Below are 16,555 nucleotides of genomic sequence, written 5' to 3' on the forward strand. Positions count from 1 at the left end.
GCCCAAATTATCTATCTGTTAGGAGATTATGTGCTGTGGCTCTGATGAGCCATTCCAAGCCATTCCTTATATGAGAAGTCACACATCCCCCCACAAAGAAATATCATGAAAGAAACTGTTTTAAGAATGTGATCCATAAGACCTCTAGCACAGCCCAACTCAAAGTTGTGGAATTTAGAGTTCACATTCAACGTCAACATATGTGCCATTTACAAAACACTGTGGTAAAATATTCACCACTGGTTATTTCCACCATAATTCTATTGTGACTGCTACAACTTAATTCTACCATTTAGTAAATATTTCCCCAAGCTTGGGTTAATTAACCTTTCTTCTACACAGCTCATAAATCAATTTAAAAACTATTTGCATGTAACCATCTTAACACTTAATATATGACACTACCTGCCCCCAACACCAGTAACAACAAAAAGAGGTTATATGTACACAAATGGGCTGTTTTCCTGACAGGACTACCAGCTCTTCCAGTATACATCTTATATAATATTTGATTTGTGCAGAAACTGTCCCTAGGAAATTCGAGCAGTGGCTTTATCCATAATGAGGGAAATCAGTCACGTAAGCTTTTAGGACTAGAAATAGAGGAATATCCACTTTTCATACCAGTATAGCTCAGATATCTATCAGAGTTCAGTGGAAGAAAATACATAATGCCTAGAATCCTGAAGGCTGAATAAAATTTCCATAAAAGATACCTCTGGCACCCCAGACAAGAGGCAAGAATATCTGCATCAAATTAACATCAACTCAAAAACCATTATAAAACTGGTTTTAAAATGAAAAAGCGAGAAACAAACCTCAATTTTGTCTGTTTTGGCATCTCCCCAGTATATTTTGCCTTCATCATAATCCAAGGCTAAACCATTTGGCCAACCAAGAGAAGTGTTAACCAACACTACTCGGTCAGAACCATCCAGAGCTGCTCGCTCAATTTTCGGGATTTCTCCCCAGTCAGTCCAATACATGTACCTACAGAAGTACACAGAAAATGAGCTAAACACAGATAATAAACTGTAACTTTCAGATATCCTAAAGGTGAGGTCCACCCCTCATATTCCACTGGTATCAGTTAACACCACAGAAGGGAAAAAAATAGGACTTAAACACACTCAAAAGTTATGTTTAAGACATAATAGCAGTGCATATGCTTATAGGAAATTTTCAGATCAAACAGTGTTTTCTAGAACTGATAATGCCTTCCAATAATAAGATTTCATTTTTAGTTATGTTTTTCCAAAATATTTTGTGCTCCTTCCCATTAATAGTCATCTCTTTTTTCCAAACTTTTTATTTATTTAAGTAATCTCCACCCCACCAATGGGCTTGAATTCATGACCCGGAGGATCAAGAGTCACATGCTCTTCCAACTGAGCCAGCCACGCGCCCCAGTCATCTCTTCTTCTTGCTGGCTTGTCACCTCTGACACAAAAAGGCTATCCCAGTAGTAATATTCAGATGACAAACTGAATTCCTAAAATAACTAATTCTTTTTGTAGTGCTAAGTAACTGCTGGGAGTTTAAGTAGCTCTAAGGCATTGATATACACTGAAGTGTAATACTTTGTCACCATGTTCACCCTCAGAGTGAGTTGCATAGTAACAAATAACATTGGTGAGTATACAGAAAGCTATGTTTCCCTGGGTTGTGGTCAGGGTGTTCTGACAAAAAAAAAAAATTTTTTTTCAAGTCATTCATATATCTTGGGATATATAAAGTTAGATATATCCTTTACCATATCATTCTAGAAGTACTAAAAATGGGATGGAATTAAATCTTCTAGAGGAAGAGAAAGAGTTCTGAAAACAATTTCTTTCCACATTTTTCATGGTCATGATGCAACCTCGGCAAAATCTGTAGCCAACACCCAAAGTCAGCAAGTACTGACTTAATTTATAAAGAAAAACTATTCAAATCATTCAAGGAAAAAAAAACTAAGAATTCTTTAATTTGAGATTTTATTCCAATCAGTATGTTCTAAAAATGAACAGCCACTAAAGAGCTGTTTATTGAAAACCAATATATACTTCATATTGTTTTTGTCAATGTTTTTAGAAACCTGTAGAAAACACAAACACCAGGCAAAATTTTCTATTGGCAGAGCTTCTTACCCAACCATGGGATCTAACACAATAGCCCGGGGTTCCTCTAAGTCCTCTGAAATCAAGATCTTCCTCATGGTCCCATTGAGCCTCGTTACTTCTATCCGATCAGTGCCAGTGTCTGTCCAATAAAGATTTCGGGCAACCCAGTCAACAGCAATACCATCAGGATGCGCAATTTGAGCAGTGACCACAAACTGACTGCCGGATCCATCTATGAATGAGCGGCGTATGGCCCTCACTTCATCATCAGTCCAGTAGATATAGCCTTCCACAGGATCATAATCTATGGCAATGGCATGACGGATGTCTTCTAACTGTAAAACAATGTCTGTGAAATCTGGTGTATCCAAAGAAATGCGTCTCAAGTCTGTCCTTCGGGCTAAAAGCAGTAATTCGGTGGCACCTAGAACGACAAAGTGAAATAAACGAAGAAAAAAATTGAAACCCACAGGTAAAATTTAGTCATTCTAAATAAAGAATGCAGAACCTCTTCAAGAATTGAAAAGTAAAGGGGTACAAAAGGATACTCAGAGTCTATTTAGGGTGGAAATGGAAAGTAAACATAATGAACTAGGAATAGCTTGACTACAAGGCCAAGCTCTATAATGGCTCAGCTCTCCAAATCAAGTTTTGATTCCTTCTCTATTTTCATTCGTTATATAGGTCCTGAAATTAATAACAGTTACTTAAAAGGTATAATGAATAACGACTAAGTAATGACTAAGAAGTTAAGTAGTTGAATATTAAAGGAGGAAGGAGACATAGGATATAGGTCCTTTGTTCAAGAAGTATGTTTAAAAAGGTAAATAAGGGGCGCCTGGGTGGCACAGTCGGTTAAGGGTCCGACTTCAGCCAGGTCACGATCTCGCAGTCCGGGAGTTCGAGCCCCGCGTCAGGCTCTGGGCTGATGGCTCAGAGCCTGGAGCCTGTTTCCGATTCTGTGTCTCCCTCTCTCTCTGCCCCTCCCCCGTTCATGCTCTGTCTCTCTCTGTCCCAAAAATAAATAAACGTTAAAAAAAAAAAATTTAAAAAAATAAAAATAAAAATAAATAAATAAAAAGGTAAATAAATCCAAGACAAAGGTCTTTTGTATCTGATGAGAATATTCTAAGAGTAGACTGTGATGGTTGTACAACTGTAAATTAGTTAAAAAGCCCAGTGAATTGTATACTTGAAGTGACTGAAGTTTATAGCATGCAAATTATATTTCAGTAAAGCTGTTTTAACAAAGAGAACTATAAGGCAATGCCTGACAGAATTAAGAACAAAGAAGGCTACGGTGAAGGAAAGCAGTAGCAAAGAGAGGGAATCAGTTAACAAAACAGTGGTTAAGAGTAAGAGCTGTAGATCTGATAGAAACAGATTCAAGTTCCTATACAAACTTAGGCAAAACTTGATCTCCCTAAACCTAGTTTTCTTCATCTATCTCTCACAGGGTTGCTGTGAGGATTAAACAAGATCAATGTATGGGAGCCTGGGTGGCTCAATCGGTTAAGTGGCCAACTTCAGTTCAGGTCATAATCTCATCACAGTTTGTGATTTCAAGTCCCGCATTGGGCTCACTGCTGTCAGCACAGAGCCCGCTTCCGATCCTCTGTCCCCATCTCTCTCTACCTCTCCCCCCTGCTTGTACTCTCTATTCTCAAAAATAAAAAAACATTTTTTAAAAATAACGTGAATGTAAAATTCAGGAACGTACTGAACATGCACTGGATAAATATTAGCTAATATATTATCAGTAAAAAAGAAACACTCAAATTTTTATTTCACTGAGTTTTAAGTCAGATTTGCTTATGAAATGTTTTAAACCCAAAATAATATTCAATAAAAACATAGCTGAGAATGAGAACATTAAATTCAATCTTTTTTTTGTTTTGATTTTTAGTGTCCATGTAAGGCACCAGCAAAAAGTCATATAACTATAAAAGATAGTAAGCAAGTTGATATCTGAAAGACTGAAAAAAGATTCCCAAAGAAGTGAGTCTAAAAGGAAATACGGGTGGGGCGCCTAGAGGGCTCAGCCTGTTAAGCATCCAACTTCGGCTCAAGTCCTGATCTCGCAGTTCATGAGTTTGAGTCCCATGTTGGGCTCTGTGCTGACAGCTCCGAGCCTGGAGCCTGCTTCGGATTCTGTGTCTCTCTCACTCTCTCTCTCTGCCCCTCACCTAGCTCATTCTCTGTCTCTTTCTCTCAAGAATATTAGGGAAAAAAAAATTTTAAATAAAACACTGGTATTAAGTTTCACAGCAATCTGGAATTATAGTTGCAAAAAAAAATATGAAGAGGAGTCAAGCTCTCAAGATCAACTTTTTGACTTGATAACTAATTATAGATAAACTTCATCTTAGAGAAAATACAGCCCTAAATACTACAGCAGGCACCAAGCAGGCATAACTGTACCATTCACTGCCTCTGCTAACTACCAAAAAGAGCCAGCCCAAACTATGCAAACAAAGAAGTCATAGAAAGTGAAGCTGTTAATTTGAGCAAGGTGATCAAAACAGAATAGTTAACTTAAAGCTACTACACGCCAAATGTACATCTAAAATTTTAAATACTAGTTAAACATGTACATTTACACTGCTGTGAGGGAGTAGACAGACCACTATTACTAAAATAAATCCTCTGTTTTAAAGTCAGGCTACGTGTTTTAAACAAAAAAGCAACATTACAAAAACCTTTTGTTTTAAATTGAAACCAAATTATTGTTTGCCATGGAAACCGCCTGACAAGAGTCAGCCAGCTTCACCTTTGACTAGGAGGATAATTTATCAATGCCAAGTCATGACAAATATCCTGTACACCAACTCAATTCCATCTCTCTGACTCCCTGACCCCCTTGCCAGGAAGACTCTAACCCAACTGAAATAAAGGCTTCTGCTTTTCAGAGTTAGATAAAGAAGTCACTGCTAAATATAACAATTTTCTTACTAGGTCTTGCTGGTGGCTAGAAAACCAGATAGCTAGCCATAGGGGTAAGAAAGAAGAATAACATTCTCATTAAGAAGAAAAAGAGAAAAACTGGTGTTCTCCCAAAGCACAAGTCTCTTGAAATGTCCTAATTAAACATACTTCTCCAATGTGCCCTCTCTCTATAGGGGAAGTAAAGAGAGTAAGCAGAAGTAGCAGTGGTTAAGTATAGAAAGAGGTTGCTTGCTTTAAATAGTAGAAACTGGAATTTTTTTCTTCTTCTTCTGAAAGCACTTCTGTTGTTAAAAGGCAATTAAAAATAGCATCCAATAAACTTTTAGAAAATTTATCTACCCCATGATAGTCTTTATAGTTGGAAGTTTAGTAAATATTGTTTCTTTCACTGAGGTTCTTTATTTTCAAGTGCAACCTACTGTTAAAAATACATTTTTTAAGAAAAGTAATATTCATTTTCACAAAAATCAATTGTGATATCAATGGCTGACATCTTGTAAAAAATGAAATAGCACCTAATTTTTTTCAAAAGTAGCACGTTAAAAATTTAGTTGAAATACTAATTTATAAAATAGTATTAAAGAGACGCCCTCAAATACAAAACACCCTTGTTATATAACCAACTGTGAAGGCAGAGATTAAGTGACTACTCTCCCAAAACACTGTAATCTACAGAGCTTATGATAGAGAAATAAAATAAATCATACAGAATTCCAACTGCTAGCTAAAATTTTTCCTTCTAGGAGACCACCTTCTTACCATCTTTGCAGGTTTTTCCGTTCTCCAGGAGTTTGACCCCAGTTGGGCAAGCACACTGATAGAAAGGCTTGACTGGAGACATCAAACACAAGTGGGAACAACCACCATTATCAATTCCACATGGATTTGTAGCTGTCAAATATAAATCACACTGATTAATACCAATGATTATGGATGCCCTCCCTCACGCTAGGTACACAAAGGTTAACAACCATAACAAGAGCAACTGTGATAAACCAAATTATTACCAAATGTCATCCAGGTGGCTTGACTACCAAAACATCTGCAAGGAAGGAAATTAATCAATGAGAATTGACTTATCATTTTGTACCTTGAGAGGAATACACAAGAAATAAACAGGAGACCCCTGCCCTAAAAGAGCTTACAATCTAGTCTGTATGCCAAAATTAACAAACTAGGAAACAATATAAAACAATGAAATTATGCGCTATCTTATACATCATAGACTTTAAATATTACTGAACCAAATGGAAAATAAACCACTAAGGATTAAAGAAGAAAACTTTCATTGAAGATGTAGGACGCGACACGATCCTTGAAGAATAGGAAGGATAGACAGGAGAACATTTCAAATGTGGTAAAACTGTATGAATAAAAGCTTAGAGACTGTACACTGGGTGAGACATTAAGGCAAATAGTCTAACTGGATATTAAGGTTTCTGTTGACTAGTAAGAGCTAAACCTAAGTGAGCACAGAGAATGGGAAAAATTGTGGTGGAGGGTACTGAAAGCCAAGAAAAATAACTAGAATGTTGAAAAATACTGTGGAAATATTAACATGGAAAAGATAAACATAATAGACTAAAAGAGAGAAAACTGAGAAGCGGGGATTAATTAGCACACTTGTACAAACTATGGAAAGGGATGGATTTAAATAATACTCATAGAAAAAAATCAACATAAAATGGAGACCAACAAAATATGAAAGACGAAAGCAGTAATAACCGCAAATTCTCAAACTAGTAAAACAAAAGACCAACCGTACCATTAAACAAAATCAAAAAACAAACAAACAAAAAGGAAATTCTCTAAAATATGCTAAGCATGGGAAGAAAAATTCATACATTTTTACAAAAGGCCAACCCCTACATTTAAAAACATTCTTATGGACTCATGATCACCAGATTGCAATAGAACACATTCAGTATTTGACTATCTCCCCCTAAACAGACAGAACTAATACAAAGCAATGCATAATCCAAAAAACCCTTCATTTTTGGCTTTGGAATACAATCTGAAATACACTCAGACAAATGCCAGACATTTATTTATATACAAGTGCCAAACACTTAACATTCTCATATTCCTTTTAAACCTAATTCTATCCCTCTCTTACAATAAATTGTTGCCAGCAGCCAAAGCTCAAGTCACTGCAAAGGTTGACCAAAAATAGAAGCAAAACTAAGAAAAAAGGAGGGGAGGTGGAGAGAGAGTGTGCATAGAAAAGCTTAAGCAGGTATTTTATTAGGCAACCTGAGGTAGTTAGATTCATTCACAGAGGTTTCTTTTTAAGAAAAGTTTGTTTTCAAACACACCCATCTGAACAAAATCAAACACACATTAGAGAGAAATAATATAAACAAGAAACGCATTTGTGTATAAGCTTAGCTATCTCAGTTTCTTATTTTCTCTCTTCTCTACCACCATAATCCCAGACCCAAACAAAGGGCTGAGTTGGCCAACAGTGATAGATAACAAGCTACAAATGATTTAGGCTGCTGCTTAACCTGAATTATATTTTGACATTTTTCCTATGTTTCATTCCTTTCCACTACCTTTGGATACGTCCTCTCTCCTCCTGCCCTCACTAAAGCCAGACATCTGAGTGCTAAAGCTATTCCAACTTGCAATTTAAAAATCAAGATCACTTACCATTTGGCTGCCTCTGTTGGCTGAAGGCATGTATATCCATGGGAGAGAAGATGTTAGAATGGATTTCACGCAGACCCTCGCCAGAATACTTGTTGCAAGCCAAAATGGAGTGTGTATTCCAGTCAGTCCAGTACAATGTGTCCTCAAATAATGTCAAGGCAAAAGGATGTGGAAGGGAACCTTTAACCACTGCCTGCCTATTAACAAGAACAGAAAAACTCAAACATTTCTAAAATTTCTTTTATCAAAATTTGATCTTGCCCATTAAAACAGTCTTACAGTCTGCAATAACACATACAAATCCCAAGTAACACATGTCTTAAGGTCAAATACACCTATGAAAAATAAGTCACACAGTAAATTTGAACGTATTTTCATGGTGTCCAAAACCCCCAAGCACTTGGCAACAGGCCCCATGTTCACTACAAGCTAGCAGAGAGAAGCTCCCAGTATTAGCACTACTGTCAATTTCCACCTCTGGACTCACATCTTCCAGCCTTCCACAAAATTCATTAGGAGACAGGTGGCCAAAATTGTTACGGCAAAAAGAAAAATCCCAGGGCTTACTCACAGTTGGCACTGTGAAATAGTTTTAAATCTGCAATAGGTTTTCCCCTTCTTGAGGTGTAAAAACAAAGAACCTGAGCCTGTTTCTTCTCCCATTATTTATGGTTTCAATAAACAAAAGTAAAAACATATACTTGAAGGGCTTAAAAAGGTGTTCTGGTGGAGCTGTTTCTGCAAAACCCAGTCTAGCTCCAGCAAATGATCATTTCTGCTTGCTTTCTGCTATCTGGTTACTTGACCTCCACAAGTCAGGTAGCAAAAAGAACAAGTGCTGCCACAGGCATTGTGTTCATGAGACAAAGCAGACCCAAAAATCTCACAAGCCATCCATACTATACCAAAGTTAAAATAGACAGCTTGATTAGTGCACAACCACAGAACTTTGCAGTGTCATGGAGAATTATTAGTATACACTCCTGATTAGTAAATCACGTTCTGAGCCAAAATAATATTCAAGAAAAAAATTATTTGATGTTTACCTAATATCATATTTACCTAATATTATATTATATTTTCATAAATAGTCTGGGAGAGAGGAATGGAAAATATAAGCAACTGAAGAGAAATAGAGCATCACATATCTCTGGGAAGATAATCCAATTTTCAGGTCCTGGACATTACATGATGATCTCAAATACTGAGGAAGACTACCAGCATACTAAATTAAATTCAAGGGCAGTATAGATAATTTTTATCTAAGCAGAGTTAGTATCTGTTATTGCACATGGAATGGTCCTAGACTAAGGTGTTTTAAATTCAGGCTAGATTTTTAAAAAACTGAACACAAGATTAGCATGACTAGTTTACCAAACAAATTTCTATTTTAGAAACTCATCCCAATTCTGCCAGCCCACATCACCACAATTTTATCCTCCCATTTTTCTTTATTCCCTAGCAGATTACTTTTCCTTCTCATTTCCCCAAAAGAACTGCCACAATGTCAACTTCTGAGGTGGTTTCTTCCACTTTCTAAATGAATGGCTTTATTGAATTTACTAAAGTGATTATGTCATTTATAAGAGTGATATCATAGTTTAAGTCCAAATTTAAATAGGTCTACATTATTTCACACTAAAATCGACCAAAAATTCAGTATGGTAAGACATTAAAAGAGCCCTGAGAAGCTGCCAAGAAAGACAAGCAACCCAACTGAAAAATGAGGAATAGTAAAAAAAAAAAAAAAAGAAAAGAAAGAAAGAAAAAAAAACCCTAAATTACTTAGCATTTCATTAACCATCTTAAAGAACTGCAAATTCCATAATCAGATCTTTGAAAAACTTTGGAAGGAAAAAAAGCCTTCTAAGTCGTGTATATCATTAAATAAAAAGTTAAAATTCACTCTTTGAAGTAAACACAGGAAAACAGACAGGAAAAATAAAAACCTTCCCTAAAAGATACACTAATTTTATATATTGGCTGAAAAGATTTATGTATCGGTCAGAAATGAGATAGACCTCAGTTCAACGTCCCTCTAACACTTAACTACTTACACCATTTCTGCAAGCTTTATTTTATCTGCAAATGAAAGATAATCTACCCTCACTGAGTTAAAGGTTAAATGATAATATGTGCAAAAGCATTTAGCATTATGCTTGGCCATTTATAAACATTTCATAAATAATTCCTCAGTTGCAGGATATATTTTTCAACATTTTAACATTTCTGAGATGGGGTAACATTTTACAACTGAAGTGGCACATTTCCTGTATTAGTTTGTAAATAAAAAAGTTCTTAAAATCAATATCATATCAGAGTCAAGTAAATACTAGACTGCTTATTTATATTCCCAGGATCTCACTATGCCCAAATTAGGTGGAATGATTAGACACTCAGTAAATACTTGATAAAATTAGATACCTTAAGTGATATATGTAATTAATAGAGCTGAACAGAAAGCAGAGTTAAGAAGGCTATCATTCATTCTTTTTTTCTTTAATGTTTATTTATCTTAGAGAGAGAGAGAGAGAGACAGAGAGACAGAGAGAGAGAGAGAGAGCGCTGGGAAGGAAGAGAGAGAGAGGGAGACACAGAATCCAAAACAGGCTCCAGGCTCTGAGCTGTTGGCACAGAGCCTGATACAGCACTCGAACTCACACCGTGAGATCATGAGCTGAGCCAAAGTCGGACCCTTAACAGACTGAGCCACCCAGGGGCTCCTCACTTATTCTTAACATAGTTTTTGGTCATTCATTGATTCATCCAACCAACAGTGACTTGTTACTCAAAGTGGAGATAATACATAGTCTTCACCTTTAATCTTTCTGGTTGGGATTACTAAATAGGCCTACTTGGTTTCTCCCTGGAAATGTAAGTTTCTCCAAGGAGAAATTAATCATGGGTACCAAAAACAAACATGGCAGGCAAGATCAAAGCCCCATTCTTCAGCAGTAGGCCACAACAACAAGAGTTAAAAAATGGATCTCTACTATGAAGACCAAAGGAAAGAAACTGAGACCCCTGTTGATGTTTTGATTTAGTGCTGACAACCTCTGAGTGTCATCCCTTCCCTGTATCTGTCATTATCAGCAGTGTACTGATAGGACTCAACCCCGCCAATACCCCCAAGTACATGAGCCCCTTGCTATCTCTTTCATATTCCATGTTTGGTGGGTTCCTCTTTTAAATTCTGCACCAACTGGACTTATCCTTTATAGAACACCTGCGCACTTGCATTCACTTTCTCTGTTTCTGGACCTCTTCCCAGAAAGTTGTCCTCTGCCCCTGTCTCAGAATTTCCCCCACCTGTGTGGGTAATAAATCTTTGTTTAGTCATACCAAAGTACTACTGTCATAAATTTTGACATGTGAATACCTAACCTTGGAAGGGAGCTCCCATAGGGAAGTTGTTTTAACACCTAAGAAGATGACAGCAGTAGGGGCACCTGGATGGTTAAGACATGAAAAGCATTAAGGGTTGAGCGTCCAACTCTTGATTCCAGCTCAGGTTATGATCTCATGGTTGTAGAATAGAGCCCCGTGTCAGGCTCCATGCTGAGTGTGGAGCCTGCTTAAGATTCTCTACCTCTCCCCACTCCCCTGCTTGCATTTTCTCTCTTCTCTCTCTCAAATAATAACAATAAAAAAAGAATGTGACAGTACTGGTAGCAGCACAGGTTTTAAAAAATCTCCACAAGTCCTCCACATAAAAACAGAGAGAGCAACTCTAGGTAGCAAAACCGAAAATCCATTCACAACAGAGCTAGGCAAAAAAAAAAAAAAAAAAAAAAAAAAAAATATATATATATATATATATATATATATATATACACACACACACACACATATAACATATAATATAATATAATATAATATAATATAATATAATATAATATAATATAATATAATATAATATAATATATCACCAAAAACCTCAAAATACAAAAAGGCATGGAAAACTACCAAGAGCCATAAGATGTGATTGGCATCAGCACTTCTGCAGGAGGAATCATAAAGAAACAATAGGGCATTTGGGAGACCTAAAAACAAGTTAGGTAACAATGGAAAGCAGTGCAAACAAATCTGAGAAAGTCAGCTGACTAGGAAGGGTTCTGGCCACTCCAAGAATGAGGAAATACAATGAATCCACGGTTGGCACTAAAGGGGCTAGTGCACTTTAACCCACTATGAACTCTTAAAGCTGACCTTCCAGACAAAGCTCCATACTGAAGATAAATTACTGGTAGTAGAATGAAAAATGAGAGATGATGGAAAAATAAGGCACAGAAAAAAGTGGGAGGAGGAAACAGAGCCAGTAAATCTCAGAAAGCAAGCTGCCATATTTTGAAACACACACAAGAGTTCTGTGAAGTTATAAAAGTTATGACGAACACTGCCTTCTTTGACAAGTTTAAGAAAAATAATTATACATGAAAATAAAATAATAAAGGTATTAAGGGCAAATCCCATTTTAAAAGCTAATATTCAAGGGGTGTCTGGGTGGCTCAGTCAGTTAAGCATCCAACTTCGGCTCAGGTCATGATCTCGCAGTTCACGGGTTTGAGACCCACATCAAGCTCTGTGTTGACAGCTCAGAACCTGAAGCCTGCCTTGGATTCTGTGTCTCCCTCTCTTTCTGCCCCTCCCCTGCTCACAGTCTGTCTGTCTCTCTCTCTCTCTCTTTCAAAAGTAAAAGAAACATTAAACATTTTTTAAAAAAGTTAATATTCAAAACAAAATAAAAAATAACATTCCTACAACTAAAATATGACAGAAATATATGGCTCTAGAATAAAATTTATCACCTACTGCAAAATAATACTTTCATACTAGCCATAAAAGAATAAAACAAAATTAAAAACTTCAAAACTGAGGTGACAGGATGAAAGAATTAGAAGTATAAGAATAAATCACTTCAGAAATGAAGTCTAAAGTAGAAATAACACAAGAATCAATTAAAAAAAAATAAGGAAACAGAAACAGAAGGTGAAAAGGAGGAATTTTTTGTGATTTTTTTTTTCAGTTTTGAGAAATAATTGACATACGTCACTATAAAGTTTAAAGCATACAACATGATGATCTGGTATGCATATATTGTGAAATGATTATAATAGATTCAGCTAATATTCATCATGTAGAAACTTTTAAAAAGGAAAGAAAAAGTCTTTTCTCTATGTGATGAGAATTCATGGAATTTATTCTCAACAACTTTCCTGTATCATATAGCAGTGTCAAGTATAGTCATTATGCTGTATATTACATCCCTAAGGGGGGATTTTTAAAAATCAAAAAGAAATAGCACAAAAAAAGTTTAAAAAGTAAAAGATATGGAACACAAAGGACATGGGAGAGAATAAAATTATATTGGAGCAGGACACCAAATGGGAACTTAAATCCTTAGGAAGCATGAAGGAGTACCAGAAACCACAAATATGTGCGTTAATACAAAAGACTACAAATAATGCTTTCTCCTTTTTTCTTTTTAACCCTTTAAAACACGTAAGATCTTATTAAGCAAAAATTAGTATGACTTCATACTGGTTACAAAAGAAATGTAATATAAATGACAATAGCAAAAAAGAGGGAGGAAATGGAGTTACACTAGAGTAAAACTTCTATACTTTACAGAAATTGACCCAGTATTATCATAAAGTATTTTTTGACAAAATGCAAAAAATGCACTAGAATAACACCAAAATTATTTTATTGTCCAAAATATAGTTTTAAAAAATCAGCAAAGGGATTAAAATGGCACTCCAGAAAATATCTACTTAAGGAGGCAAAAAAGAGCCAAAACTAAACAAAAAAGAAAGATATAAAAACAAAAAATCAAAATGTCAGCTGTAAGCCCAACCATATCATTAATAACACTAAATGTGAATATATTAAACACTTCAATCAAAAGGCAAAAGTCTGAACCCTTTAAATAGATACAGTTTTTCCTTTTCAAAAAAAAATACCTCTACCTATATAGACAAAGATTGTTTGCCTAGGTAAAACAAAACAAGATTCAACTATATGCTGTCTACAAAAGACGTACTTTGTATTGAAACATACAAAGTGGTTGAAGGTAAAACGTTACAGCAAACAGTTAAATCCATTAAGAGAGATGGAGAGGCTCTATCAGATAATATATACTTCAAGACAAGAAGTATATAAGAGGTAAAGAAGAAGCACATTTTATAATGACAAAGGATCAAATTATGAGGAAGATACAACTATAAACATATACACACATAAAAACAGAGCCTCAAACAAATGAAGAAAAAACTGACAGCAATGAATAAATAGCTCAACATTAACAGTCCAAGATCTCAACATCCTACTCTTACGTTAATAAAGTTTAGAACCACTAGGCAGAAATGGGGTACCTGGTAGGCTCAGTTGGAAGAGCATGCAACTTTGATCACAAGGTTGTAAGTTTGAGCCCAACGTTGAGAGAAGAGATTACTTAAAAATAAAATCTTAAAAAAGAAGAAGAAGAAGAACAACAACAACAACAACAACAACAATAACAACTAGACAGGAAAACATTAAGGATATGGAAATCTGAACATTATTAACCAATTTAAACTAGCCTCTACAGAAAAGTCCCATCCAATAACAAGAGAATATACATTCTTCAAACTGTGCAAGGAAGTTACTCTAGGAGAGACCACATACTAGGTCACAGAACAAGTCTCAATTCACTTTAAAAGACTGAATCATATGAAGTATATTCTCTGAGAACTACGGAATTCATTAATAAATCTACAACAATAATATATGAGAAGTCCACAAATGAGAATTTTCTAAATTCTTAATGTCTTCTCTATAAGCAATGGGCCCAAGAAGAAATCACAAGAAGTTCTTTTAAATGTTTTGAGATAAAAGGAAATGAAAATACAACATACATTAACTTTGCAAAAAAAAACTAGGGTTCTAAGTTACCCTAGAACTTCCTAGGGTAAATTCTATACATTTACCCTTTAGGTGCCTATATTAGAAAAGAAGCTAATTACAAATCAATAAACTAAGCTTCAAGCTTAAGAAACTAGAAAAAAAAGAGTAAACTAAATCCAAAGCTAGCATAAGAAAACAAAAATATTAGGGTAGTGATCAATGGCATATTAAAACACAAAAACAGTAGAGGAAGACAAATTCAGTAAAACTAAATGTGAGTTCTATGAAAAGATTCACAAAATTGACTATCCTTTAGCTAGACTCAGACTGGCCTCCCAAAAAAGAGAGAAGACATAAATTGGGCAATTTGTGAATAAAATCATGTATACAAGAAGAACATCACAACTGACCTAACAGAAATTAAAAGGATTATAAGGAGATACAACGAATAACTTTATGCCAATGTAGACAACTCGGATAAAATGGAAATATTCCTGGAAAGAAACAAACAAAAGTGAATCAAGAAGAAATAAAAAAAATCTAAAGACTCAATACAATTAAAGAAATTGACTTAACAACTTAAAATCTTCCCATAAAGAAATCCCCAGGCCTAGATGGCTTCACTGATGGTTTCTACGAATAGTTACTGGAGAAATAATATCAATCTATCCCACACTCTTCCAGGAAACAGTGGAAGAGGGGACACTTCCTACCTCATTCCATGAGGTTAGTATTACACCAAGGCCAGACAAAGGCAGGATAAGAAAAATCAACTACAGACCAATACCTCTTATGAATAAAGACATAAAAATACTCAACAGATTGTCAGCAAGCTGAATCTCTTAACATCTAAACAGGATTCTAAACCATAACCAAATGGGATTTACCCCAAGAACGCAAGACTGGTTTAACAACTAAAAACAATTAATGCAATTCATCATGTTCACAAATTAAAAAATAAAATCATATAATCATCTCCATAGACTGAATCTACTGCTAAAAGCACTGGTAGTATCTATTGCTAATACTAAACAGGATTGGACAAAATATAATACTCTGTCATGGTATTAATTGTGAAGAGACCAGGAATAAAAGGAAACTTCCACAAAAGGGGTCTACAAAAAAAACCTACTGCTATCATGCTCAATGGCAAAAAAAAAAAAAAAAAAGATAATAATAATAAATTATTTCCCCCCAAAGATCAGGAACAAACAAGGATGTCTTCTATTCAACACTGTAACAGAGGACCTAGTCAGTACAATCAAACAGGAATAGAGGACATCTAGATTGGAAAGGAAGAAGTAAAACTGTCATTGTTCACAGTCCATGATTCTACGAGTGGAAAATACTAAAGAATATTTTTTTAAAGACTCCCAGGCCTAATTAACTCAGTAAAGTTACAGTATATAAGGTCAATATATGGAAATAAACTGCATTTCTATATACTAGCAATGAAAAATACAGAAATCGATACGATTAGTATTTGACAAGAAAGCCGAGAATAGTCAGTAGAGAAAAAACAGCCCCTTCAATAAATGATGCAGGGAAAATTAGACATTCACATGTAAAAGAATGAAACTAGACCCCTATCTTAATACCATTTACAAAAATTAACTCAAAATGGATTAAACCTAAGACCTGAAAAACATAAAACTCCTAGAAGAAAAGAACACAGGGAAAAAGCTCCTTGACATGCTTCTTGACAACAATTTTTTGGATAGGACACCCGAAGCACAAGCAACAAGATAAAAAATAAGCAAGTGGGACTTCATTAAACTAGAAAGCGCTAGACAACAAAAGAAGTGCTTAACAAAATGATAAGGTAACCTACTGAGTGGGAGAAAATATTTGCAAATTGGCTACCATCAAAAAGACAAGAGATAACACATAGGGAATACAGTCAATGATACTGTGAAAGAATTGTATGGTGACAGATGGTAGCTACACTTGTGGCAAGCATAACATAAGGT

General features: G+C 35.4%; 2 protein-coding genes across 4 annotated transcripts in view; one reads left to right on the plus strand and one right to left on the minus strand.

Annotated features, from left to right (window-relative positions):
* The window catches only part of LRP6 (LDL receptor related protein 6), a 175,917-nt gene that overhangs the window by 65,965 nt on the left and 93,397 nt on the right, over positions 1-16,555 (minus strand). For all 3 annotated transcript variants that reach the window (XM_027035576.2, XM_027035577.2, XM_053225836.1), the window contains 4 exons: positions 7,701-7,897; positions 5,808-5,939; positions 2,130-2,526; positions 819-990 (listed from right to left, as the gene is read on the minus strand). In XM_027035576.2, the coding sequence (XP_026891377.1) occupies positions 819-990; positions 2,130-2,526; positions 5,808-5,939; positions 7,701-7,897 (898 nt within the window). The remainder of the gene's footprint in view (positions 1-818; positions 991-2,129; positions 2,527-5,807; positions 5,940-7,700; positions 7,898-16,555) is intronic.
* LOC113592969 (uncharacterized) overlaps positions 1-16,555 on the plus strand; it is a 209,131-nt gene that overhangs the window by 55,204 nt on the left and 137,372 nt on the right. The window lies entirely within an intron of this gene.

This window comes from Acinonyx jubatus, chromosome B4, assembly GCF_027475565.1.
Source record: "Acinonyx jubatus isolate Ajub_Pintada_27869175 chromosome B4, VMU_Ajub_asm_v1.0, whole genome shotgun sequence".
NCBI lineage: Eukaryota > Metazoa > Chordata > Mammalia > Carnivora > Felidae > Acinonyx > Acinonyx jubatus.